The following is a 21,323-nucleotide window of genomic DNA, read 5'->3' as shown; positions in this document are numbered from 1 at the left end:
TTTGACTGAAATGCTAAGTATTTACCCCAAAGAACCAAAAACCCCACCTTCTAACGAAACTAACCAAATGTAGGCTTTCTGGGGGCGGGGCAGGGGGGAAGAGGAGGAGGAATAGCGGTGACAGGGGAGCGTTCTGATCTATTTTCATCTCCACCGCTCGGATGGAGATACGAAATGCTGCTTTGAGTTCCACAAACATAAGGGATTATGTTTACAAAGGTAAATGCCTTCTACCTGTTCAGGAAACTGGCTAATGGTGGGCATCAGATGTTTGGTGACTTTCTCTTCATTGCATATGAGTAATGGGAGAAGGGTGTGTCTGGAAGAGGAATGGAGAAATAGATTCATTTCATCTAGTCGTCTTGGTAGAATAATGCCACCTTCCTCTCTCCTTAAACAATGGAGGGAGGGGGTTGCAGAACAGCAAATCAGCGATGTCCAAAATGGCTGGATTAGAAAAGGCAGCTTTTCTACTTTGCACATAACTGGGTAACAGGAAGGTACAGCTAAAGTCCTCTTGCCTGAAACACTGTCCCCCAGAAGCAGACGTTGTAATAATAAAAGTAGTGGCTGTGTGTATATTGATGCTATTTGCAAGTTACCTGTAAGTGTTTTATTTTTTTGCTCTTATACTTGAAATGGCTTCCTTTTACTGAACTCTGACCGTGGCTCTGGTTCCTCCCCTCCTCCTCTAGTGTGTGGTAAGGAAAGATACAGGACAGATGGGGAGAACGCAGGGGAGACGACACAGTGTCTTGCATTAGCCAGGTTTCATCCTAATTTCCATCCCTGCATTCTGGCGGATGTTTGAACTCCCAAAGGGTTTTCCATGGACACAGAAACTCAGCACTTTAGAAGGTGCTCTTGTATGGCTGGCTGCCCCCCCCCCCCCCTTCTCCTCCTTTTCTATATTTTTATTTTACTTTTAGTATAGTGGTACTTAAAATCACTGGTTCACTTAAAAAGAAAAAAAAAACCAACAACAATACAATGTTTAAACTCTACTAATGTACAAATAAGCTGAAATGTTGCATTTTATGTGTATTTTTGCCATAGCAGGTACTGTATTTCTCATGCTGGATTTAGAAAAAAAAAAAAAAGGAAAAAAAAAAGAAAAAAAGAGGAAAAAAAAGAAAAAAGGGTGATGTTTTATTGGAGTGTGACAAGTTAAGAGTAATAAGGAATTAAGTCGTCGTCATTTCATTGAAACTGAGAGATGGTGTAATACTTATATAAGTTTTCTGAAGGTTTTTTGGGCTTTTAAACAGCTTTTTTGTTTTTATTTTATTTTTATTTTTTGAAAGATGATTGTATTATGTGCAACTCAGTTGCTTACATTATAACTACAAAATATTTTTGGGTTCCTGGAAACAAAAAAAAAAAGAAAAAAAAAGAAAAAAAGAGAAAAAGACTAATAAATGTGTTTGGCTGCTAAAGCACTGGCTGCTCTGCCTCTGCGCCTCTCTCCGCGCCCGCGGCCTCCGCCCGCCAGCGGGCGCCGCGTCCCGCGCCGGGGGCGGGGTGAGGGTGGGGGCGGGCGGGCTCCTCACGGCGGGGCGGGGCCGGGCCGCCGCACGCACTTATCCCGCGCGGCCGAAGGGCCTCCCGCCCCGGCAGGCCGAGGTCCTTCCGTCGCCCGGCTCCGCTACTTGCCATGGCAACCCCCGGAGGCGAGGAGGATCACCTGGCGCGCTACCGCTCTCCGCTGGTGTCGCGGTACGCCAGCGCCGAGATGGCCTTCAACTTCAGCGAGAGGAAGAAGTTCGGCACCTGGAGACGCCTCTGGCTCTACCTCGCCCAGGCTGAGAAGGTAACGGCGGGTAGCAGCTAACTCCCTGCCCTGGCGAGGGACCGGCGCCGGCCCCGGGGACGGGGGGAAGCTGCCGCACTGGGTTCTGGGGAGGAAGAGCGGGCACCGCAGGTGCGGGAGGGAACCGCTCACCGGCCGTGTGGGCGTGTGGCGCGGGAACAGACCCGTCGTGCCTTCCTGGAGCTGCCCGCGGGAAACGAGACCGAGCGGCCACCCGGCTCTGCCCGGGCCGAGCGGGGGAAAACTCCCGAGAAACCTCCGGACCCCCATCGCGGGTCTGGGGGGAGAGAAGGGAGGGGGGCGTGTGCAAGGCCAGCTTTGCACAACCGCTCGTACGCAATCCTCCGCTACCTGTCCTCCCTCAGCAAATCGCCTCCTCTCCGCCCCTATCCTCCCCCTTGCACTTTTGCCTTTTTTGTGAAATTCGTTTTGTAAAAGCTTTACTAAGCGTTTTTTGGGGGTGAAGGTGGGGGCTTGCCTTCTGAACAAACACTGGTGTCCTCTGGCTGTTTACTTTTCAGGACGTGTGACTGATGAGACCTCTTGTTCAATCCCAGAGCTGTCAGTCTGTGTCAACCAGACCCCCCCGCGTGTCTGCAGCGAGCTGGTTTTAGGTAGCCCTTGCTTCTGAGACAAGTTTACTTGCAGCCAGAGCAAGTACAACAGCTACTCCAGAAATGCTTGTGATGTCTCAGACAGGCTGAGTGCCACAAAAAAAAACCCAAACAACAAAAACTGATAGTGTGTCAGATTGGTATCAATTCAGCTCCCAGTGAGCAGCAACTGGGATGGCGTCTGTGTAATCAAAAGTTACTGTGTTAGTAGAGTCTGTGAAGTTTTAGTGTTCATGAGCCTATGAAGTTTTAACGTCTTTTAATCATGGTTTAAGCTAAACCATCTTTCTTTGACTTTGGTCCCAGTTAGGGGTGTATGTACAGCCCGTTATTCTTAGCTGAGACAGTTTTTAAGATGAACTGAGTTCCTTGTGTTTGAGAGGAAGAGTCGTATTGTGCTTTTGACAGTGAAAAGCCTATAATATGTTCCCAGAAAACAAAGACAAAACCACACAAACCCACCCTACCTTCTGACAGGATAGCTTTAGCCTTCAGGCAGAGTAGTTGCCCTTTTGTTTTGTGCACAGTCTCTTAATTTCCATTTTCAAAGCACTGGGGTTGTTAGGAAGCAACCCAAGCACTAAGCGTGGCCCTTACCACTAGGGTAAGGGCAGAGAAGCACCGTGCTGGAGAGGGAGCAAACAGTGCACAGTGTCTGCGTGAGGATCACACCGCTTCAGCCGCCTCCTCAATAGAATGCTGTACAGAGTGTGAGGTTATGGAAGCTGAAGATGTAATTATACAGCTGTGTCAAGCAGGAGTCACCTTCTGAAATACCATGTACTGGGTATTGTCACAGTTGAGATGCTGGAGTGAGCAGACTGCGAGTATCTAGTACAGGAAGTGTCAGTGCTAAGAATGTGCACTTCACAAGCTTTGCATGTTTAAAGCAAAATTATCAAAATTACCAAAAGCTTCATAAATTAAACACTGTCATATAAATTCTAGCAGATAATCATCACCTTTTCTACTGTTCAAGAAGAAAGTACTTCACACCACTTGCCCAAGCTGCTGAAAGAACCAACGTGAGACTTCTAGGTTTCCATTCTGAAGCCCTGAACTTGGGGTCCCCCGTCTCTTGACCCTTACTTTTCCTCCCATTGCCACCCTAGAGTTTTGTTCCCAGAAAGCAGAGACAGACCTTGCAATTTCACAAGCACCCTTTTTGCAGCAGGAAGAAAAAGACTGCTATTTTTATCTGTCTCCTCATTCCAGAGGAGTCTTCTGATGTCAGCTCTAGGCTGCAGGAGGAAGAGCCGTCCACTTTCAGCACCTGTTGTCTCTGTCAGTAGTCAGATAGTTTTAGATACAAGCAGTTCCCTTGGGGTCCTTATAGAAAATACTTAGTATTCCTTTTTGGCTACACTTAAAAAAAAAAAGTAATAGATGGAACTGTGGGCAGTATTTACTCCAGTGCTTGTTGTCACTTTCCAGGTGTTAATATGTTGGTTCTCAAATCACCCTTATTGAAGATACATAGTATTTCTTTTTGGGTACATTTAAACAAATGAACTACCGGCAGTACTTAACTTTTGTTAAGTATTAGGGTAAAACTATCAGGAAGATCTAACCATAGGTTTTCCATAAGTTGCAGGGAAGTAGTAAAACAGGAGACATGGAGTTTAGCAATAAAGTTTTAGATGAAGTACAAGACCAGGCAAATTATTTCAATATTCACCTCGCTTGGAATACATGAAGCAAGAAGTGAAAAATTGTTTCACTAGGAACTGGATTAGAAGAATCTTTAACAGTTGGTATTTTGTTCCTTACAGCAGGCAATACCAGGAGTGTGAAAGAAGATGCAACAAAGCACGTGATTAGTAAGAGAGAGCTCCGTAAACTCATGGTTTTCCAACTGACAGTATTTAAAGTTTGGGTTAAGAACTGTACACGTGAGCTTTTACCCATCTCAAAACTCTAGGATTTGAGTCTTGGTTGGTCTTGGTGAGGTTTTTTTAGCACAGATTCATTTGTATTATGGCATGTCTATTAACACATTTTTCTTCTTGACTCTTGAGCTCTCGACCTAAACAATATATTATTTGAAAGTCAAGTACAAATTTTATGGAGTTCTTCCTTCTTGTGGAAGCAGCTTTGACATCCTGAAGCATCAAACTGACTATTAAAGTGATTTGCACATGTGAAAGCTGCATGTTTTCTCTCTTAGAAGAGCCTATGGTAGTCCTCTCCAATTTAAGTCTCATTATTTTTCTGTCAGATGTTCTTTATTAGAGGAGCAGCCCAGTGTTCTTATTCTGTTTGCAGATGTTCCATGTCATCTGCCTGCCCTTTAGGCATAGGGATGGATGAACAGTCGTAATTGTTATAGCAGCACATCAGTGTTGGAACAGCCCTGGAAGAATGACACCTGAAAAGCACAGTCCAGAGAGCACATCACTGACCTGTAGTGCTTTGGAGAAAACCCTGTGTTTTCCCTCAGGTAGTTTTCTTACTTTGTTTTCTTAGGTAGAAAGGTTTGAAGGGCATTTGACTGCTTTCTGCCTGAGGTACTGTCAACATCAGCAAAAACTCTTAGGGAAGAGGCCTCACGTGATGTTTGCAGATGCACAAGAACAGCATTTGCCTTGGCACTCCCCTGCCTTGCATGTGTTCCTGCAACAAGTACTTCCTTTTCTTGGGGATTCTTTCCTTCCTCTCTGTATGGCTGTCAGTGACTGCATGCTGCAGTCAGCTTTTCCCAGCAGATCATGGACATGTGAACAAAGCATAATATTTTAATCTTGGCATGCAGATGTACTGCCTCATGAGTTGCCTGTATGCTTTCAGGCAGTTAGGGTCTGTATCAGACAGCAGTCTTTTCCTCATTTATCTGGACACTCATGGTTGTGTATACACTTGAAGCATTGTATTTTGTGTGAGTACTAATTATCTGATAAGGACCTTGAAGACACATCTGTTTCACTTGCTGTCTTCTCTAGTTCCAGATTCCACATCTGCAAAACATGTTTTCAGTCAGTTTGATGCCATACAGAACCAACTTTTGAAATGCTTTGTATCCTTGAGCTTCCAGGCTGGTGACTTCTCATTACTAATGCAGAAGCATTTTAATTTGGAAAAGGCAGTTATGCCAAGTTCATTGTGAGACTTTTAAACTTCAAGTGTCAGGAAAAGGCATTTTTGTCAACTTAGCTTGTACAAATATAGAGCTGTTCAAGAATTATACCAGTATATAATTCTGTTTTGGTAACTTACCCTGTTTTTAAGTCAGCTTGCAAATATTCTTGGACACAAACAAGGACCATTAATAAATGCTTCCAAAGCAAGTAACTGATTTCCCAGGCTTCCAGTTTCAGGCTGACATGAAGTGCTTTAGAACTCTTGGAACAGTACGGACGTGTGCAGGTCTACTTGTGGTCCAGAGTTCTTCCTGACACAAGCTGTCTAGCCACACAGTAGCTGAAGTACTCTTTACCTAAAGAGTAAATTTCATTAAAATGTGTTAAACTATTCTTATTTCATTTTCCCCCATGTGTCCTCATTTTTGTAGTCACAGAAATGTTGCATGATTGAGGAAAGTAGGATGCCCAAGAGGAACATCTAAGCAGGAACACTGTCTCATCCTATTTGAAAAGGCTGGAGAATCCTAGAATGAAAGCATTTGCTGTTACAGCTCTTCATTATGCCAAATTAGCCATGTTTCTGTGAGATGCCATGTGGGAGAAATCATCTAAACAGCTTCTGCCACAATTTGTCTTGTCTCTTAAAGGCAAAAAGCAGTAAAAAGTTCTTTTTCCCTTGCAGTCACTTGGGCTTGCTATCACAGATGAGCAGATACAGGAGATGGAAGCCAATCTGGACAACATTGACTTCCAGATGGCAGCGGAGGAAGAGAAGAAGCTGCGCCATGACGTGATGGCCCACGTTCACACCTTTGCCCACTGCTGTCCGAAAGCTGCAGCCATCATTCACCTCGGAGCAACTTCCTGTTACGTAGGGGATAACACGGTAACAAAATATTTCCAGTTTCCTGCCTGCACAGCTGGTGGAGGTGAAGCTACAGTTGTACACTTGGTAGCTCTTTATAAAGCAATATTAAATAGATTTTTCAGATATTTTAATAGTTTTACTGTTGAAGTTAACTCCCCTTTATCCTGGCTACCTAGGATGGCAAGCTTCTCTTGCCTTGTCTCTTTTGATGTGAAGCAAGATCTGTCTGGAAACTAACTGTTCCCTGACATCTGCTTGCAAGTTATGTATTCGTGGAGATAAGGGATGGTGAGTTACAAACACACAGGGGAACTTGTGAACTCTCAGGTATGCCAGTGGAACAAGAGTTCACTGACAGGATGACCCTGAGCCAGCACTGTGCCCTCGTGGCTAAGAAGGCCAATGGCACCCGGGGGTGTATTAGAAGGGGTGTGGTTAGTAGGCCAAGAGAGGTCCTTCTCCCCCTCTACTCTGCCCTGGTGAGACCACACCTGGAATACTGTGTCCAGTTCTGGGCCCCTCAGTTCAAGGACATAGAACTCCTCGGAAGAGTCCAGTGCAGGGCCACCAAGATGACTAAGGGAATGGAACACCTTCCTTATGAGGAGAGGCTGAGGGAACTGGGCCTGTTTAGCTTGGAGAAGAGGAGACTTGAGGAATGACTTTATTAATGTTTATAAGTATGTAGAGGGTGAGAATCAGGAGGATAGAGACAGGCTCTTCACTGTGACAAGGGGCAATGGGTGCAAGCTGGAGCATAGGAAGTTCCGTGTGAATATAAGGAGAAACCTTTTCACTGTGAAGGTGACAGAGCACTGGAACAGGCTGCCCAGAGAGGTTGTGAAGCCTCCTTCTCTGGAGACATTCAAAACAGCCTGGATGTGTTCCTGTGTGATTTAGTCTGGGTGATCCTGCCCTGGCAGGGGAATTGGACTAGATGGTCCCTTCCAACTCCTAATGCTCTGTGATTCTGTGACTGAAAAAAGGCCACTTTTGATATATGCAGCTCTTGATTTTTCAGTGCTGTTTGGGGTCCCTGTATTAATTCAGAGGAAATAAAGGTTTTTTCAGTGGCCAAAAGAATTGGCAAGTCTGTTAGGTGGCAAAGCAAGCACCACCGTTCTACAGAACTGTAAATGTTTGTGTAATGTTTGTGAAAAACCTATCTAAAACAGTGCAAACTAAAGCTTAATTTCTTAGCATTTATTCTGTTCCCCTGTGTCCAAGTCATTGCAGCTTCATAACTGCTTTTATTGTACGGGAAGCTGCTGCATGTTTATTTTTGCCCTCCCCTTTGCAAGCCTGTTTGGCTTTTAGGTAATACAATCTTGTGATGTGTGCACCCAGCTGAATGTCAGTCTCAAAAGAAGGAGTAAAACCAACTACTGCCTGATCAGTTTGTTTATTTTCCCACTGTCTTTAGCCTACAGTACCTGCATTTCCCACCTGGGATGAGTGGCTTAGTCTGCCATTCCATGGGCATCCCAAGTATCTCAAAGTAATCGTTCATACCCACTCAGTGGCAATAGGTCTCCCACTGCCAGGTACGAGTTTCTGTGAATAGTTGTAGAAGGAGCGATGATGGATCCAGCATTTTTGTCATAAGCAAGTTCTCTGCAAGTTCTGAAGTACAAGAAGGAAAGCAGAGCTTTCATCTTAAGAAGAGATGTTTGAGCAGACAGAGCATATTTTATTTATCTGTGTCCTCTCTGAGAGAAGCCATTATGTCTGGTCCTTCAGATGTGGCCCATACTTCCTTTCTTTCCTTCTTGCAGGATCTGATTGTCCTCCGTGATGGGTTTAACCTACTGCTACCCAAGGTGAGAAGGTGGTTGTGCACGGTGTCTCAGAAGTGGGCAGTGCTGATTTTAACTATGTTTAGCTTAGATTTTCCTAAGCCTTCCTGGGAAGCTGGGAGGAGCTATCTGTTGGGGTTATTCTGCAGAAAGTGAACAGTTATCTTCCTTTTCTTTTTCAAGCTTTTCCCCAAAACTTCTTTGCTCCTTGTTTATTGGTGTCAGAGGTACTAGTTTCAGAAAACAACTGTATTGCTTTCAGTGTCAGCTTATGCATCCCCTTAACGATATTCCTAGGAGTGTGTCAGCATTCAAGAGTCTATATAATAAAACTTTCTGAGGTCAATTATAGTGGGAATGTTGTCTGTCACAAATGTCTTGGTACCCAATTTACCCTGAGCTGTATGTCTGTCAATTATATCCAAAGCAGCTTTATTTCTGACCAATTCCAGGAATAAATAAAATACTTGGGGATAAACCAACTTGTGGTACTGGGTTGGACACAAGGATGAGACTAGTTGGAGCTGAAGTCCCACCACATGCATCATCTCTTGCTCGAGTTTTGCAGCAAGTAGAAATTATGTGCATGTTCTGAAAAAATGAAACACCCAACACTCAGCAGTTAGAGGAGGGCATTCACGGGCTGCACGGGTGTTTTCCTCCCCCTTTTCTCACAATGTTGTGCTTAAGCATGTTAGCTTCTTCTGTGGGTGTGTTTTCTCTCATTCCACCTCTTTTCTGTCCTTCCTGCACCCACCAGCTTGCAAGGGTGATCAGCCGGCTGGCCGACTTCGCTGAGAAGTACGCTGACCTGCCTACTTTGGGCTTCACTCACTATCAGTAAGTAGCCACCAGCCTTTGCTTTCATTTTGTCGGCTGTGCTTTGGTTAAACTGACCTGCTGCTGCTTGCTGTCATCTGTCTTTTTCCCATCTGGAACCGCTGGATGTGGTTAAGACATTGTTGGTGGTCCAGAGGAGTATGTGCCTAACTCCAGACTTGTCCCAGGAAATGGACTCTTGCTTTGACTAGCTGTCAGCAGTTGTTTGAACCTAGATGTTTATGTTCTGAGGTGTTTCAAAAAGTGTGACTGGGAATGGCAGTGAGCCTGTCTTCCAGTCACATTTTATGATTGGTTTTTTTGTCAGTTAGTCTCAGCTGTATCTTAGGAAGGTTTGTTACTGGCTACTTGTTACTACAACTACTCTGTCACTCTCGCTGAAGCTTTCTTCTAAAGGGATGGTTAGGGATCCATCAGTTTTCATACAACCCTATTTGGATCCCTGGGAAGAATCAGGAGGAGATCCTTCTGTTTAACAGAATGATACTATTTTCTGTCTCTTCGGAAACTTAGACCTCTTGTACAGCACTTCTGACATTGACTGCTTATAGGATAGAATAGAATTAGAATAGAATGTTTTTAGGCAGACTACTGAACCAAAGGACAATGAGATCTGGTTAGGTCTCTTATTGGGGTAATCTGCTGCTTCATGAAGACAGTTTGCTTTCAGAGGTGTCGAACTGTACTGCTGGATCTTCTGCCCTGGTGATACAGAACACCAGAGGCAGGGGAATTAAGCACAGGTCATGTCAGACTGTCTGACACCTTAAAATTTCTCCCAAGGGAGAGTGGGCGCATCAGGTCAGGTCTCTAATTGTCTTGCCCTATATACCGTGTCAGTTCTGTCAGCTCTAGGACTGGGCCCCTCTTCATCTACATCTTTTCAGAGGAGTATTCTCTGTGCTGTTTTATCTTGGCTTTTGGAAAGGGTACAAAGAAGTGTATGCCAGGTGAGGTCACCAAGACCAAGGTGCAGAAGGCATTGATATCTTGTCCTTTTCTGTGTCCCTTGTCAGCAGGGTCTCTGCCCCATTTACGAGCAGCTTGTGTTTTCCTTGCCTTTCCCTTTTCCTTCAATGTACTTTCGGAGTCTTCTTGCCTTTCACATCCCGAGTCAGATTAAACTCCAAGTGAGCTTTGGCTTCCCTGAGCCCATCCTCGTTTCTTTGCATTCCTGCTGGATCACCCATCCCTGCTGGATCACCCATCCCTGCTTCCACGTCGCGCCTGCTTCCTTCCTCCTCATGTCTGAGCTTTGGTCATGGGCTTATGCTGTTTTGAAATAGCCTCGAGGTTGTCTGTGGAGCTCACGTGGATGATTTGAAAGGCCCTGTGTGACGCCCCCGTTTTGTCCCCAAAGCGTTTCCAGGGGGACAGTGCGGTGGAGGTCGCACAGGGCGTGTCGGCCGGCAGCGCTGTAGCGGGGTGCCTGGGCCCAGCGCCTGAGGAGTGCGGGTTCTATCAATGACAGGGAATGGCCCCCTCAGGGAACCACTTACAATCGCTGTGCAGACACGGACCGAGATTCACCCCAGCGCTGCAGCTTAGCCAGAGCGTCCCCTGCGCGCTGGGCGAGCAGCGCTAGGGCGGGGGACAGACGCGCCCCCCGTTTTCCCGAGCCCGCCCGGCTTCTCCCCGGCGGGCGGGGTGCAGTGCGGTCCGCGAGCCGGCAGGGGGCGCCCTCCGCCGGCTGAGGCGCGTGGCGGAGCTGCCGTTACTCGCCGCGGCTGAGGCGCTGCCGCTTGGCGCAGCTGTGGCGCGGCGCCGCGGGGGCCGGTGTGGGCGCTGCGAGCGGTGGGGCCGCGGAAGCAGCGTTAGAGCAACACAGAATCACTGAGGTTGGAAAATGGCCTCACCGCTCCTTCTGAAAAGAAATTTCTCCTCATTTCTAACCTGAGCCTCCCCTGGCACAACTTGCAGCCATCCCCTCCTGTCCTGTCACTAGTTACCTGCGGGAAGAGGCTGGTCCCCAGCTCACCACAACCTCCTTTCAGGCAGTTGTAGAGAGCAGCAGGGTCTCCCCTGAGCCTCCTCCAGGCTAAACAGTCCCAGTTCCCTCAGCAGCTCCTTGTAACGGCCCTTCACCAGCCTCCTTGCCCTTCTCTGGACACGCTCCAGGGCCTCAATGTCTTTCTTGTAGTGGGGGGCCCAAAACTGAACATGGTATTCAAGGTGTGGCCTCACCAGAGCAGGGTGGGATGATCACCTCCCTGGTCCTGCTGACTGCCCTATTCTTGATACAAGCCAGGATGCCATTTGCCTTCTTGGCCACCTGGGCACGCTGCTGGCTTATGTTCAGGCGAGTGTCAACCAAAACAACACCTTAAGATACCCTCTCTCACTAATTTCTTAATCCTCTAACACATACAGAAACTACAGTCACTTTTTTCTCTTGATGTAATTATAACTAATGCCTGAAAATAATAATTATCTTCAGTCCCATTTCTCAGTGATGCGTATGAGCTGTTACATCTTCCTGCATAAGCCAGATCTTTTTAATTTCTGCTCAGAGGAGTCAGAGAGACCAGCTTGCAAGGAGGTCTTAACAGCAGACTCAGCAGCAAAGTGTGTTCCTTCTGGACTTATTGTGCAAATTGCTAATGAGTTGCATTCTGTTCTTCATTGTTTTCAGACCTGCACAGCTCACCACTGTGGGGAAACGCTGCTGTTTATGGATTCAGGACTTGTGCATGGACCTGCAGAACCTGGAGCGGGCTCGGGATGACCTGCGCTTTCGGGGTGTGAAAGGCACCACTGGCACTCAAGCCAGCTTCTTGCAGCTCTTTGAGGGAGATCATAGTAAAGTAAGTCAGACAGCCCAGGGTATAGACTTGCCGTCTTTGCAGTTCTCTCCTCTGGAATGCTGTTCTGTTTGGGGGAACATGGAGATCCTGGCATCAAATTCACAAGGGCGTTGTGATCACTCTGGGGCCCACTGAGAGGGCCCCATGTGAAAGTGAACAAAATTTGGGGAGAGAGTGTTTGCCAGCAAGACTAAACAGTTCTTGACAGTAAACAGAGGAGCAAAGGATCCTTTTTGTGCTTGCTCACCTTCCTGAATTCTTGCGTTCTGAGCTCTGTTTTGTGGTTTTCTTCACTCTAAGGTTGAAGAGCTGGACAGAATAGTGACTGCAAAGGCAGGATTTAAGCGGTATGTAACAAGCATGCTTAGTCACCTATATTTGCTGTTAACAAAGCCTGCCTGCTGCTGTTGGCCTAGGATCCCCCTACTGCCACAGGGACATCTGTGCTGCCGTTGATTTACCTCCCCTTGCCATCTTCCATTCCCAGTTGCAGCTTCCTGCAGGAACCTTCATCTCCTAAATAGGCCACTCCTGTTTGTCTCCCTGTCAAAGCAAAGCTGTCTCTTTTTCTACTGCTTTTCTTTCTCCCATCCGCACGCTGCCCAAAATTGACAGCCTGAATTCAAAACTGTTCTCATCAGGGCAGAATGACAACCCTCCACTTTGAGCCATGTCACTCCTTGCTCAAAGTATTGCTGTACAGTTGTATGTGACTGGAGCACACAACTTTTGTGCTTATTTCTAGGTCGTACATGGTCACAGGGCAGACCTACAGTCGCAAGGTGGATATTGAAGTCCTGTCTGTGCTGGCCAGTCTTGGGGCATCTGTACACAAGGTGAGCACCCTATTTATATGCATTGGGAAGAAGGGGAAACATTTTAGATCTTGAAGAGAAAGGTGCTCATGGTGCAAAATGCTCCTCTCAACAAATACTAATTGGTGCTTGTTGTTCAGCTGTTCTCTTTGTGATCGTGTAATTTCATGGCTGGGTACATGCCAAGTAATCAGACCTCAAAGATCTTAAGAGCAGTGCCGAATAAAGCAAGTTTATTGGCCAGATTCTAAGATGGGTTAACAAATCCCATGCCAGATATAAGTCTAATCTATGCTAAATTGATCCAATTAGAGTAAATGTCTTTCCTAGTGGAGTACAACTTTTTAAATGTCACCGTTTGCTCCTAGTTAATTGCTTCTCTGATAATGGTGTTATTCTGTCTGTCCTTGTGGATTCTTTTCATTGATTTATCTCTGTTGCCTCCCTCATCCTTCTCTTGGGCTAAAATGATCTGTGGTATTTTCTTCTGTTTTAGTTTTGTAGGCTGGCTGGTTCAGTGAGCACACATTATCTGTGTTTGCAAATCACTCTGTAATTTTGTTATGCATTTTCAGCATTCCCTCCTCATCTGTCTTCCATTCCCTGCAAACATTTGCATTTCTTGAGGTCTTGTGTTCCAGTACAGCAGACGAGCTTTTTTCCTTATGTTTTCTTGACTGGGGTTTCTAGGCCAGGAAGTATGATTGCAGTGTTGGGGGGGGGGGTGTCTAATTTTTCACTGTCCCCCTCCATTTACTTCTCAGACACAAATGCAAACACTTCTCCAAGAACACTAACAGGACTATATGCTGGGGTGTCTTGGTTTGGTTCCATTTGTTAATTTCTTGGGTTTTCTTCTAGATTTGTACTGACATTCGACTTCTGGCCAACCTGAAGGAGATAGAGGAGCCTTTTGAGAAAGACCAGATTGGTAAGGGAGGGGAGACATTTCCTGGAGCAGCATGTGCATCTTGTAATTTATGTTGGTGCAGACTGTTAAGCAAACACAGAAATATCACTCACAGAAGTTGCTTTGCAACTGAGGCTTGACATTGTTGGTATTTTGGGCCCTTTTCAAAGGGGGGAAAAAATACACTTTGCCCAAAGGTTTGTGGATTTTAAGTAATTAAAATCAAATTTATATTTGTGCACTTCCTGGTTTTGGGGGCAGAGCAGAAGCAGTCACATATTCCCCACAGAGGAGGCCTCTGCTCTGAGGAGTACTTAGTGTCTTCCATTTCTCACAAAGCTAACTGGAACTGTAGGTTTTCAGCTTAATCAGCATTTTGATCTTTATAAACGGACAAATTTGGAACAGCTGTACACTTGTAAGAAGAATACTAATGATGTGAGTCTAACATTGGGAGAAGGGGAGAAGGAAATGTAGAGTTTTGGCTCTTGCCTGGAATAAAGTTCAGGCAGGCACCCAGAATAGTGACATAGGGCTGAATCAGCAAATTAAGCCTTAGTCATGTTTGTCACCTGAATCATTCTGCATTCTCTGGTTGGGTTTGACATCCATTCACCAGAGCAACAGGCAGCAGTGTAAGTATCTGACTTTGAAGGACAATGTTATTGAGTAGGTGGGTTCTTGAACACTGCTAGAGTTGCCATGGGTAGCCTAGAGAGATGGGGCTGAATACTGCATTAAAATTAGGTCCATTTGTTTCTTTCATGTGGTAGTGCTACTTCTGTTTTGCAGAACTGCATAATGTCTTCTCACTTTCTTTCTCCCCACATTTGGATGTTTCTAATCTGATGGGGAAGTGTGGTGGTATCAATTTCTTTATTACATTTTGTCATTAGAAAATCATCATGTACGGAGGCTTTAGTTAAAAACATGATTCCTGACACATTTATCAGGAGGGAAGAACCTTCATTGCTTCTTCCTGACCACACTACTTCGATGTCGTGTCTCCATGACTCTTTCTGCTTTCACAGGTTCAAGTGCTATGCCTTACAAGAGGAACCCAATGCGTTCAGAGCGCTGCTGCAGCCTGGCTCGACACCTGATGACTCTGGTGCTGGATCCCCTCCAAACGGCCTCTGTGCAGTGGTTTGAGCGAACGTTGGATGACAGTGCCAACAGGTTTGTTTAGATCATGCAGTGCAGCAATTTCAGAAGGTCTGATACAGGAAGGCCTGTTGATGTGCTTAGAAAATGCTATTTTTAAACTAAAACCACAAGTTACCACCTTCATAACAGTCAGTCTCAATAGAATCTAGAAACTACAAACTGGTTTCCTCTCTAAGATCAGATGAAAACTGTTAGGTCTTTCTGACGTCAGGGTCCTTCTGCAAAGTAAAACAGCAGAGAGAGGGAGGGATGCAGAAGCCGTGCTAATAAATTGCTCTTGTAGTCTTCCTGTTTCAACAGCATACTATAAGAGTACTTGTTTCCTAAAATTTTCCTCTCTGTTTTGAATGTGGTTTTTGACCCTGCTCTTCACTTCCTAAAGATACATTTTAGCTGTAATCCGTTAGCTCTCCAAATAATCTAAAGAAACTTGCTTTAATCTCTTTCTAAAATCTTTTTTCTTTACAAGAAGTGTACTACAGATCCTAAAGAAACAGCACAAACATTGATTTTTTAAGTAATGTTTAATGAAAACCTGTGCAAGTCTTTTGGATACTGCTCATTGAACTTTGCTTTGTTTTCCAGTTCTTCTTTATTGCTATTTTGAGGTGTACAAAAGTTATCTAAAATTATTATCAAGAAAATTACAGCAATTAAAGTCACTATGTCCATTGTCTGGTTAGTATTAAGTTGGCATAAGGCTTATTTTTACTTTTGAAATGTTTTTGTTTCAAATTAGTCTTCTGTTGCAGAATTTGATCTGGTATCCTAGAAATCTTTAGATTTTTAAGGTATAGGACTTGTGGAACAACAAACAACAGTAGTTTCAGCTATAGACTAGTATTAAGATTGTTGATGAGAATGTTATTTTAAAAACATCTCCACAAACATAATATCTGCATAAAATTCTCTGAAAGCATACAAGATCTTTTCCCAAAAGGACTTTACTCCACAGCTGCTAGTCTCGTTAAGAAAAATGCTGCATAGGCAGCAGAAAACAATGTAAATTTTAAAAATTGTAGACTGTTTGATCTCGTGTGTTTATTTCCCAATAGCTACCAAGTGTTGAGAGATGTCCTGGAATGTTTCAGATTGTATTGTCACCCCATTTAATAGAAGTGGTCATTTGTTCACTTCATAATCCAATTAAAATTTCCGTGCCTTGGGTTTTTCTTGTTAAAGCTGTAGTGTTTTGAAAGTTAGTGCAAGCTAGAGAAAATGAAACTAACTTACACAACAGCAAAGTCTTTTTGAAGACAGTGTGATAGATTTGGGGGCCTTAAATGTAGGTTCAAATACTAGTATATTTTAAAAGATCACGGTTTAGAATGGGCTAGGCAATGCTGTCACTGGTGGATGATTCTGTAATTCCTGCACTGTGAGGCAGGAATTACAACTGACACAACTCAGCCCCCATGACTCCTCTGCTTTCCCTCCTTTGCTTTTTGTCATGCACTTTGTGAGGAGCCTCCTTTGTGACCAGGAGCTGGTCTCCTGGAGGAAGCCCCCACCAAATGCATGGCTCATAGATTCATAGAATGTGTTAGGTCAGAAGGGTCCTTTAAAGGTAATCTAGTCCAACCCCCCATGCAGTGAGCAGGGACATCTCCACTAGATCAGGTCACTTGGAGCCCCATCAAGCCTGACCTTGAATATCAACAGGGATGGGGCCTCCACCACCTCTCTTGGCAACCTGTTCCAGTGACCTACCACCCTCATATTGAAGAATGTTTTGCTAATATCCAGCTTAAATCTCCCCTTTTCTAGTTTAAAACCATTACCCTCCATCCTACTGCTACATGACCTCATGAACAGTTCTTCCCCAGCTTTCTATAGGCACCTCTCAGGTACTAGAAGGCTGCTATAAGGTCCCCCTGGAGCCTCCTCTTCTCCAAGTTTGCAGGTTCCCTGCTGAGCACTGCCAGGCACAGCATGAGTGTGCAGCATGCCTTAACCCTGCAGGGTAGGATCAGTAGACAGGGCAACACAGAACACACAGGGGAAGATACGCATGTGTTTGCTGGCTTTGTAAATTGCTGCCCTCTTTTCTGTCTGTATAATCATTGAATTATCTTGGAGCTTTCTATGTGTGCCCTCAGGCTTTCTCTTCTCCCTGCCCCTCTCTATTCACACACACACACAAACAACAAAAAAAAAAAAGCAAACAAAAAAAAAACCCAAGTCCCCCTCCCTTCCCCACCCCCCCACCCCCCTGCCCAGCTTGAGAGCTACTGCTGTAAGATGTTCTTTAGCTTTCCTGGTTGTGACATTTAAACAAGAGGAAGCACACATAAGGAGAGCAGTTCCAACTATAGGACCACAGTCATGCTATTTGCAGAGTTATTCATAGAAACTGAAGAGCTGGATCTGAGGTAGGCTGGAACATGCCCTTTACTGCTAACTGGGGCCTGGGGTCTGTGTCTTTTGTAGGCGCGTGTGTCTTGCTGAAGCTTTCCTCACAGCTGACATCATCCTGAGCACACTGCAGAACATCTCCGAGGGACTTGTGGTATATCCAAAGGTAAAGCAGGAAATAATGTCTGCAGTGTTGCATCCTTGATAATGCTGCAACTATGCTGAAGTGTGGAAGAATCCTCTCACTCAGAGGATTACGTTTTTATGTTAGTTCAAATGGTTTCTGAATTTTGCTCTTCACTCTCACTGTGTTCTCACTGCGTGCAGGACAGACATGAAAGGGCACTCAGAGAAGCCAAAAGGTAATTTAAAATTTAAAAAGGATCTTTTTCCCTCAACTGCATGATGGATCTGTAGAACTTAGTGCCAAAAGATATTGCAAGGCATATCTCGTAAAGTCCTGTAACTTATCACTTACACAATAATGTCCCTCACAGGATACAACTTCTAAGTATTATCATCTCACCTCTGGATTTCCAGAGCTAAGTTCAAAAAGAGAAATCATCTGTGCATCATTACCCAGTCCTGGAGATTCAAAGAGAGAGGAAAGCTTCACCAGGGATCCCAGGTGTCTACAGAATATGATGCTGTTTCTTTTTTCTCCTTTGTCTGTTTAAGGTGATTGAGAGGAGGATCCGTCAGGAGCTGCCATTCATGGCCACAGAGAATATAATCATGGCGATGGTGAAAGCAGGGGGCAACCGTCAGGTACAAATCCCGTCAGAAATACCTTAGTTCACTGCTTTGCATTTCACTCCTGAGAAACAAAAGTTCCTGGGCTCTTGTCCTGACCATCTCTTTGTTCTCCACCTACTCCCACAGAGTTACCAATATTCTGCTGGTGCTTGCAAAGCCAGACACTGCTCTCTGAGGAGAGAGCGGTTGTGGAGATGTGTATTTTCTCTTAGGAACACAGTGTGTTTGAGCTAATCTGGTTGTCTGTGCTGGAGAAGAGGGAGACCTATTTTTATATTAGATACTAGTAGGCGTTTTCCTCTTGTAAATGTTTGAAGGAACTTGGAACACAGGCTGGGCTTCTTTAAATGGAACATTTGGCAGTTGGCTACCTTATAATTTAAAAGAATGAATCAGTCCTGTTAACGAAGAAGCAAGTAAGACCATTCTGAACCATTCATTCATGTGTCACTCTTCCTTAGTTCCATATAGTGCTTTTTATTATTAACTTTGTTTATGGTCCTTCACTCAGGTTTTTGTGTCCAAGCAAATTGAAATTAACCATTTTCCTTAGTAAATACATCCAGACACAATTAGATTGTATTTCCTTATCATTTAATTTCACAATTCAGTTTAAAAGTCATAATCAAATATGCATCTTAATAAAGCAGCTTATTTTCACTTAACTTTACATAGTAATTTCTCCTTCAGTGATTATTTTTACATCAGGGACAGAAGTTAAAACTTGCAATATAGTAACAACAAAAGGGTTTCTTAGGAGTTTTGAGTAGGATACCAATACAAGCTGAGAGACTTGGGGTGGTTCAGCCTGGAGAAGAGAAGGCTCCAGGGAGACCTTATTGCAGCTTTCCAGCACCTGAAGGGAGAGGGACTGTTTACAAGGGCATGGGGTAATGACCTTAAACCAAAAGAGTGTACATTTAGATTAGATATAAGGACAAAATTCTTCCCTGTGAGGGTGGTGAGGCCCTGGCACAGGCTGCCAAGAGAAGCTGTGGCTGACCCCTCCCTGGCAGTGTTCAAGGCCAGATTGGATGGGGCTTTGAGTGTCCCTGCCCGTGGCAGAGGCTTGGAACTACGTGATCTTTGAGGTCCCTTCCAACCCAGTCTGTGGTTTTATATGTAGTTCTATTTCTCGGAAGCAGTTCTGGCAAGTCACTCATGACACTAGACAGGAAACATCCTTTGTCCTATTGTTTTTTCCCCCCTCTCTCTGATGTTTGTCACTGTGCCAGTCAGTAGGCTTCCTAAGTACATTAAGGGTCACACCATGTGGATAGGTTTCATTATCTTTTCAGCTTGTTTTCTTTCTGAAGTATCCTGTACTTACCTAAACACTCCTCTCTATTTTTGTTAGATTGAAGAGTGAATTTAATTTGGTTTTGTTATTGGCTTACCTTCTTTCTGGTGCTGTTTAACTTTATAAAGTTTAGTATATTTATAAAAGCTGTTCAGATTAGTATGTTCTGTTTTCATGGGCGAGGATCTCCAGAACAGCACATTTTCTCTGCTTTCCCCCCTCATAGCATAGAAACTGTTCCTTTCCCCACCGCTACACAACTCCTCCCTCCCCCAAACATCCAGAAAGCAGATCTGTTCACCCAAGGCAGGTCAGTACCACAGCGAAGTGGCTTTTGGATGGAGGAAACAAGGCACAGGAAATCATTTTCCTCCTAATTGAAGATGGATGAAGTATAATATATTCGAGAAGAAGATTCTTACATGGCAGTAAATGAAAACATGTGGCTGTTTTAGGGCCGGTGTGGCGCCACTGGATTTTGCAGGTAGTCCTTGACTACAGTTAGGTTCCTTTGCCTTTACAGATTGATTCCACAGGAAGTCAAAGGATTAGAAAGTCTTTCAGAAAAAATGTTGTAAGGCCTGTGCTAGTGTTAGTGCCATGTGAGGGTTCTTTAAAAGAGAATGTCTTAAAGCCCTCAGGTTTGTAAGGGGTTTTTTTCCTTCAGTCAGTCCTGATGTAAGCCATTGTCTACTACATAGTCTCTCTGCTCATTAAGTTAGACACATTCTTTTCCCTTTTCCAAACCTGCAGAGCTTTTACACTGTTACGCTCCCAAGATGTTCCATGCAGGGCATGATTAGTGGTGAATAAGGAATTCCTGTATTTCAGTTCATAGAATATTTTTGGAACAGCCACTATAATCTGTCTTTGGAAAAATCATGCAAGTAGGGAATAGAACAGCTGAAAATCCTATAGTGACTCCTAAGAGTACTTGGGGAATTTGGGGAAGTATAAAGTTCCAGTATCATAAGTTTGTGGTATAGTTGAACAGAGAACGTGTGCGTCATTCAGACTGGTTTAGCCTCCAAGGGCAGATGTGGAAGGATGAAGAAAATCTGGTCTTAGTATAGCGGTGTGTGAGACACACAGTCCAGGCTGTGTCTCATCTGTATGCTGACCAGTGCAGTACACTTTGATATTTCTCCCCTTCACACAAGTTCGCAGGATGAACATGTGCTGTCAGTAGCAGTGAAATGACTTGTTTCTTTTCCTCTCCTCTTCCCCTTGTTCCTGCAGGATTGCCACGAGAAGATTCGGGTTCTCTCCCAGCAAGCAGCTGCTGTTGTGAAACAGGAAGGGGGTGATAATGACTTCATTGCCCGTGTCCGTGCTGATGCTTACTTCAGCCCCATCCATAAACAACTTGAAAGCCTGTTGGATCCCTCTTCCTTCACTGGACGTGCTCCTCAACAGGTAAAATGGAAATAGGCAACGCGTGATACAGGCTGTAATGCACCATGTTGTTTAATCTTGTGTCCTTTTGTGTGCTAGAGAGTGTACATACTGTGTCTCTGCCTATGGTGATAAGGCAGACATGTTTCCCTCTTGTTTTCCTTGGCTTTCCTTGTGGGCTTCACATTTTGTTACATCACATTTGGATGTATCAGACCGCTGGGTGTCTCTGAAACGGACCCCAGTGAGACAAGCAGGTCTGAATGAGAAGAAGGGAACTCTTCATTTTGTTAATTTTCTTTCCCATCTTTCTTGAACAGGTGGCAAAGTTCCTGAAGGAGGAGGTTCGACCAGCGCTGGTTCCATACCAAAGCAAGATGGGTGGGAAAATTGAGCTGGCACTTTAGGTATATTCTGTGAAGGTGTGTGGGTACAGGAAGATAATAAAAGCCTTATTGAACCAGATCTGTTTACTCTGTCATGTTTTGGTTCTGTATGCTGCATTTAACCCCTGAGCTTACAGCCACCTTGATTCCAGATGGGCTTTTCATTCTTTGTCTGCTGTTTGATCAAGGCTCCATCTATTGTGTGCTGGGTTACTGAGAAACGCTTGATTGTGACAAGGTAATTTTATCACGGTACCTTTCACAGGCCCCTTACAGAGCACTGACAGCTGTTTAAAGAGCAATGCCAGGTGCTGCCTGACGCTCACGCAGGACTGACTTTCAGAGAAGCAGGAGCAAAGGGGAACTGGACCTGCTTCCATTTCTGTCTTACACATCTGCTCTTCAACTTTCTGCACAGGTGTCTCAA

At 44.7% G+C, this 21,323-nt stretch overlaps 1 protein-coding gene across 1 annotated transcript; it reads left to right on the top strand.

The window, feature by feature from the left end:
• The first annotated feature begins 1,599 nt into the window (after positions 1–1,599).
• ADSL (adenylosuccinate lyase) lies at positions 1,600–20,975 on the top strand. Its single transcript, XM_084279115.1, has 13 exons — positions 1,600–1,810; positions 6,187–6,390; positions 8,148–8,192; positions 8,929–9,008; positions 11,641–11,812; positions 12,113–12,159; positions 12,558–12,648; positions 13,489–13,558; positions 14,569–14,716; positions 17,135–17,225; positions 17,738–17,827; positions 20,355–20,531; positions 20,831–20,975. The coding sequence occupies exons 1-13, from the start codon at positions 1,655–1,657 to the stop codon at positions 20,915–20,917; spliced, it is 1,458 nt and encodes a 485-aa protein (XP_084135241.1). The 5' UTR covers positions 1,600–1,654; the 3' UTR covers positions 20,918–20,975.
• Positions 20,976–21,323: the final 348 nt, after the last annotated feature.

This window comes from Gallinula chloropus (genome assembly GCF_964237585.1).
Source record: "Gallinula chloropus genome assembly, chromosome: 1".
In the NCBI taxonomy this organism is placed as follows: Eukaryota; Metazoa; Chordata; class Aves; order Gruiformes; family Rallidae; genus Gallinula; species Gallinula chloropus.
Note: the sequence above shows the minus strand (reverse complement) of the source record. Positions and strands in the feature narration are given on the sequence as shown.